Here is a 6,983-nt window from a genome sequence, read left to right as displayed (position 1 = left end):
ATGAATTTTAAACCAAATGGTCGAATATTTAATAATTTAAAAAAATGAAACATCAACCGAAAAATTAAATTAAAAAGAAATGCATTCTCAACAAAATAAATTAATTTTTAAACAAATAGTTGAAACCTCAAGTAACAAAGATCAATTATCTACCTAAAAACAGCACATTTAATAATTTTCAAGAAAAAAAAAACGAATTTTTCAATAGTGAACTTCTTCTCAAATAAAATAAATAGTAATAAATTTTAACCAAAAAGTCGCGGTTTTACAAATAGAAAAAGGAGTTGTCAACTGAAAAAACAGAAATTTTCAACGAAAATTGAGAGCATACAAAATTTCAAAAAAAGTTCAACTTCCAACTAGAGATGAACGTTCAAGCAAAAAATTATTTTTTAACGAAGTAGGTCAACTTTTACCCAATTAGTTCAATTTGCAATTAAAAAAAAAAACGATTTTCAACCAGATGGATTTTTAATCCAAAAGGACAATTTTTAACCAAATAATAAAATTTGTAACTAAAGATACAATCGTCAAGAGGAAGCAACGAAAAAAAAGAAGCAGAATCTAGAACCTGGAAAATTTAATATGATATAATTTTTTAGAAACGGAATAAAATATATCAATTTTTAATATTTCAAATTTATTATCCTTAACAGTTTATTTTAATTGTCTCTGATAAAAATTCCCTGCCTTTGCCAGATTTTTTCCGCCAACCCGGACTTTTTCCTGTTTATCAGGTTTGCGCTGACCTAAGTTTTTATTCTTTATCGCTTAAAAAAAAGCCCCTCTCCCAGTTATAAGAATAAAATCTACAAGAGCAGATATATTAAAATTTGAACTATTTATTACAAACCAAATCTGCCAACTAAAGTACATCCACTTCAGTAATTTGCCTTAGTGTAAATCGATTTGATTACATAATACTCCTAGTAACTGTGAATTAAATTTACAATTCCAAATAGACTACTTAAGGTAATATCAATAATTTATGATTGTAATACTAATGATAAAAATCGATTATGATTTCCTGATCATTGTATTACAGGTAACAATTTCATTTGCATTAACTATGTAGCGATTCATGAACAATGTGAGAGATTCGGATTCACAGAGATGATAGCTAAGTCTTGACGTATACCCTTTTATTTTAGACGATGATGGTTATGAAATGTGTTAAAGTTGAAACCGCTGAATTTTGCTAGTGCACGCTTGATAAACATCGCAATAGTGTTTCTTATAATAACTTATAATCGTTCGAGTTGTTTCCGTAATTACTTCGTCAGGTCTTTCAGTAATTGCATGCAATTATGTCGCCGTTTCTTTCTTTCCCGCCCGTGCATCTTCCTGCTTTTTAAGCTGCTTTTCTCTCATTCTATCCGCGTCTCTGTAATACACAATTTTTTGTTTCTTTACATTGTGCTAACAATGCATTTTTATTTTTATTTAATTACTTTAATAAAAGCTTTGCTCACCGCTGTTTTCGTTGTTCTAGGGTCAAGCCTTTGTTGTTTTCCTGTTCGGCAGCAGCCTTTTTTTTATCTTTCTTCATATTTTTTGCACGTGCCAGTTCACGTTGATTTCCGCCTAAAACATCAATATTTCTCTTTGTGAGAAAACAGTTACATTCTTCGTTGTTGGTAATATTGTATTTTAAAACATTTACTTTATTTAATTAAAACGCGGCCTGCCAGCGACTTTTTGGCAAGAATACTTTAATAAAAATAATGTTTTATTCTTGAAACCTTTGAAATAAAAATTAAAACTCGGTTAATTGCAAAGGTACCAAATTTTAAAATGTACAAATTGGACTCATATTATTCAAATTGAGGGTTGACAAAAAATTCTGCCTTCGAAATTACGTGACTTTCCCTGAACAATTTTCAATATTCCCTAGAAATTACACACTTTTGTCTTTTCTGTATAAAACCAACCTTACACCTAGGAAATCAATAATGTTAATGAAAAAAGGTTTGTCTAAATTTAATTAAATTTTTTTTTGGTGAAAAGGGTAATACAGAATTTTATAAACATCAACAGTGTTAACTTAAATTCTGCAGAAAAATTCGCAGATAATTCCAGGTAAGAGTTTTCATATTACGGAGCCATTTAATTATTAAGTATCAATTTTTTGAATTTAACTGATCTAAAAAAAACTAACTTAAGTTATTAAACAATCGGAAATAAGAAACCTTTTCACGTAAAAGGGGGCAATAAATTCTCTTAAGTACAATTAATATGGCTACTATATTAAATTCAATTTTTCAAACTTCCAATTGCTAATATTTCAAGTAAAAATATTGTATTTTCAACGAAAAAGATGAATTTTCAACCAAGAAGATTAATTTTATATAAAAAAAAGACGAACTTTTAATAAAGAATTTAAAATTTCACTCAAGGATATAAAGATTTTCAACAAAAATGTAACAGCTCATACTTCAATTGAAAAAATATTTTTATTTTAAACTAAAAACAGTTGAGTTCGCCAAAAAAGATAAATTTTATACAAAATAGTTGAATTTCAAGCTAAGCTAATAAAATTGTCTAAAAACAATGTTAAATTTCACTCGAAAATATGAATCTCCAAAAGAAGTTGAGTCTTAACCATACATTTGAATTTTTTAGTCTAATAGTTTAAATTTTAAATTAAAATAACGATTCCTCTCCAAATGCTGTAATTTTAACCCGAGAATATGAACTTAAAAAAAGTTAAAATTCAACCACGCAGTTTAATTTATAGACTAAAAAACGAATTTTCTGCAAAATATTGTCATTTTTCACAGAAAATATGAATTTTCCAATAAAAAAAAAAATAAGCTGCAATCACAGTTGAATTTTCAACATGATAGTTACACTGTAAAAAAAGATTTGTATAAAATTACAAAGTTTCGGAAAATTACATATTGTATTATTGTAAATATCGCACACTTCACTGTATGATTTTACAAAACTATGTGAAATTTTTTCCTTTAGCGATGTAAATAAAAGGACCCTCGAACAGCAGTGTAATATTACACACTCGATAAAAATAAAATTACACATTCCCTCGTACGAACTCTACATTCAGAAGGAAAAATTCCATGGACATAGGAAACAAAGGACTAGGCATGCCATTGCGGGGGTGATGCAATGAGGGGGGAGGTCCGCCACCTTTTGATGTCCCGCGACAAACATGGCAGCGCCCACATGTTTATATTTTCATGCACAGTTTGTCGGCAAAAATGCTCGTGTGTATAATCAAATGGCACATCGTAAGATGACGGCTCTTCCCACTCATGGAATTCTCACCCCTCCCGTGGATTCAACCCCGCTCAACCAAGTTAGGATGGAATGCCTAGTCCCGTGTTTCCTATGTCCATGGTCCATGGTCACAGCGTGTAAAAATACCATGCGCCGGGAAAATCACTTTCCTGTGATTGAAAATTACATCGAGATTTTTAATTTTACCAAAGATCTTTAATTTTACCCTGTCGGAAACTTTAAAATTTTTGATTTATAATTAATTTAAAATTTAGAATAATTAATAATATAATACGTGAATACGAAAGCGTCTCTCGTGTTCGTTGTTTATCGATGCCTTCATCCTTCAATTTTGGAGCATTTTTATTCTTAATGTGAGGACATTGACAGCTATGTTCAACTTTTTTGACAGCTTTCACACAAAAATAGACCGAATTCGAGCTATTCCTATTTTGCCTTTTACATTTTCTGCTATTGGAATGGAAAAAATGCGGTTATTAAAAACGTATATTTCATATTTTTGTTACGGAATATTTAAACATCAAAAAAATACCCATAGTATCTTATGAGCTTTAGGTAAGTGGTAACGTGTCCGACTTGTGTTTCTTCAATCTCCATGACATTTTACGAAGTTTGAGCTTCGAGTGTTCGAAACCTGTCGCCCTGATAAATTCTATTTTATTTTATTCTTTCACATAACGAATTTTACATTTTCGCATGTAAAATTATCGGCCGAATTCTAATATCACAACAGATTCGTAAAGTTACTCCGATACACGAGGGTCCTTTTATTTACATTCACAAGAGATGTAAGATTCAATAGATTTTTTTTACAGTCTAAATTTTCAACAAAAAAGGTATCAGTTGAAAATGCAATCAAAAAGTATTATTACTTTAAACCAAAAATAGTTTAATTCATCAAAAAATATAAATTTTCAACAAAACAGTTGAGTTCCTCAACATGAGAAGATTGATTTCGATAAAAGCACATACGAAATTTCAAGCTAAATTAACGACTTTCCTACAAAAAAAATTGAAATTTTAACCCGAGAATATAAATTCTCAATAAAACAGTTGATTTTCAATCAAATAGTTGAATCTTAAGCCAAAATATATTATGTTCCAATGAAACAGTTTCATTTTTAAGCTGTAATTATGAATTTTCAACAAAATATTTGAATCCTCAACCTTAGCACAGTATTCTCCGAAAAACACAAATATGCATTTCAAACAAAAACGTTGATTTTTAACCGACAGGTGAATTTTTAACAAAATATTTTAAGTTTCACGACAAAAAGACGAATTTTCAACCAAATAGTTGAACCCTCAACCAACGTAGATTAATTTTCAAGTTAATAGTTACACTCTTAATCAAAAAAGAAGATATTTCTACCATGAAAGATTCTTCAGTCAGGAAAGAAAAAAACTATTGAATTTTCAAGCTATTAATATCTTCAATATAATAGATTTTTCTGGATTGTGGAATATGACAGAAAGAAGTTTCATCTAAATAAATATAAATCCAATACTATAATTTTATTTCTAAAAACAAGAAAACATCGTGCCTTGATTTCATATTATAATTTTTAGACACCTTGATCAACTTTAATTTATCAAAAATTCATTGATTCTTTCAGGTTTCCCTCCATAATTTTTCGATTCCCTGACCTGTTGCAACCTTAAATTTTAAACATTTGAAATTTAAGATCACACAACTTTTACTCAATTTTAAAGTTTAAATTCAAAAACCAATCTTCAAATTGTTTATTCCAGCAATATAAGACTTCAAATTTAAAAGAAAAGTATTAAATTATTTGCACTTGTAATCTCACAAAATTGAAAAATAAATGAGGAAAGTAAGATGAAAAAAGTGACTACCATATGCTTGGATTTAAAAACAAAACTACAAAATTAAAAACCTAAATCAATTAGATACCAGAAAGAACCAACAATGACTTGACTATAAATTTTCTCATGATGTGATATAAAACTACAAAGGTTAGATCTTTTTACAGAGGCTAAACAGAATTTATATCTTCAACATAAAAAGTCGCAATTTTTTAACGATAATCACCTAGTTCCTTATCAAGATCGCCAAGATTCAAGCGCAGGGAACGATAAAAATGTTTTTAAATATCAAAAATTGCCACTTATCTAAAAACATATATTTCTTTTTCTACTGTATAAAATAATCATCTGACCGAGATTAAAAATAGAAGATACATTCCAGCACGTTTTATTTTTAAAATAGAAGTATAATATTATGCCACATCTCGAACTTCCAAATAAATCTGCCATGTTGATTTTTCTTGGAGCGGACCTTTATAAATAAAAATTTTATCGAAGAAAGCACAGCCTTCGTATATTAGAATTTTTCTGGAGAGTTAACGTGAAATTGAAAAGAAACGGGAGTTACTATTACTGCGACTGAACGGCTGTTACAGCAAAAAATATGGAGGCCCAGATCTCATCTTGAAGAACTTATCGTCACTTTTTTTGGTAAAATTTGAGAGGTTATAATTTATTAAAATATTAAATAACTGAGTTAAATTGAATCTTATAATTAAGTGAAACGATAGTCTTCGGATACATTTTCACTGTCTACGCCTAACAAAGCTTGGAAACGCGATATAATGATTTCGGAGCAATTGATGGAATGCGTTCTGGAAATCGAATTAAAATGAAAATAAAATGGTTTTGGTGGTACTTACGTGTCATATTTTCTGTGTATTGATCTCCGATTAACAAGTACTCTCAATTTGGACGACACGGTCGTTGTTAACCGATCCACAAAGCCAGATAGTTTGCAGTTCTGTGCTTGACGCACTGGGTAAAAAGATTCATCGAAAATGTTTTCTTCCTCTTGGCTCTTCGTTCCTCCCACGAATCACACGTACTGTCCCAGTGTAGCCAACATTGCTGAACGAAACTCACAACATGTCAACAAAGACGCTCGATTTTTGAAATAAAAATAACGGAAATTGTACCAGGAAGCAGAAAAGAGACTAAATTCCTGCATTCAATTTTTATTTTTAGTTTCAGAAGAGTAGAAGTTTCGAAATTCCGTTGTAGAATTGCAAAGTTTTTTTGTGTGTTTGGATGGCTATATATTTCACGTCAGGGTCGAATACATTCCCTGGAGCCCTATGGTATTTTGTAATATTATGTATATATAAAAAAATAAATAATACGTACATCAGTTTGATATCGTATAAAACCAACCAAAAACAGGAAGTTGTTCACCTTGCATCAAAATGCTTCAAGATTCAATAAATTTATTTTAAAAGTTTCCAATTACAAAACATATAATTTCCAAAAGTTTTTATAATTATCAATCTTTCAAGGTTAATAATATTGAATAATTTTCAACATAGAAAGATAAAAATTAATTAATAAATAAATATAAAAAATATGTCCAATCACTTTGAATGCCACTTGAATGTCACATAATGATATAATACTTATTATAAATATATTTATCATAATTAAAATGTCTATAATTACAATTTAAACTTATAGCCTTTTCTAAAACAATTAATTTTCATTATTAAATCTTTCAAAATTGAAAATTCGAATATAAAAAAGACTTGCTAATTATTAATTTAATATTTCTTAAGCGTTTACACGTACCGAACAAATTTGGCTATTTGTACTGTAATTTCGGCAAAATAGCTTCTTTTCCAGACCTATTTGTACCGAAAAAATTCGGCTATTTGTACCGAAATTTCGGTACCCTTAGGCACAGA

General features: G+C 29.2%; 1 protein-coding gene across 1 annotated transcript; it reads right to left on the bottom strand.

Annotated features, from left to right (window-relative positions):
* Window positions 1–822: 822 nt before the first annotated feature.
* LOC117168894 (putative SERF-like protein) lies at window positions 823–6,132 on the bottom strand. The gene is made up of 3 exons (XM_033354814.1): window positions 5,949–6,132; window positions 1,473–1,584; window positions 823–1,384 (listed from the first exon to the last, which is right to left on the bottom strand). The coding sequence occupies exons 1-3, from the start codon at window positions 5,953–5,955 to the stop codon at window positions 1,306–1,308; spliced, it is 198 nt and encodes a 65-aa protein (XP_033210705.1). The 5' UTR covers window positions 5,956–6,132; the 3' UTR covers window positions 823–1,305.
* Between the last annotated feature and the right edge of the window lie 851 nt (window positions 6,133–6,983).

Source organism: Belonocnema kinseyi, chromosome 3 (assembly GCF_010883055.1).
Source record: "Belonocnema kinseyi isolate 2016_QV_RU_SX_M_011 chromosome 3, B_treatae_v1, whole genome shotgun sequence".
Taxonomy (NCBI): domain Eukaryota; kingdom Metazoa; phylum Arthropoda; class Insecta; order Hymenoptera; family Cynipidae; genus Belonocnema; species Belonocnema kinseyi.
Note: the sequence above shows the minus strand (reverse complement) of the source record. Positions and strands in the feature narration are given on the sequence as shown.

What these genes read in the sequence shown, in the direction of transcription:
- LOC117168894 (XM_033354814.1), bottom strand. An exon ending in CTAGAACAACGAAAACAGCG is followed by an intron (nt 1,385 to 1,472) that starts GTGAGCAAAGCT and finishes TGTGTATTACAG; the next exon opens with AGACGCGGATAGAATGAGAG.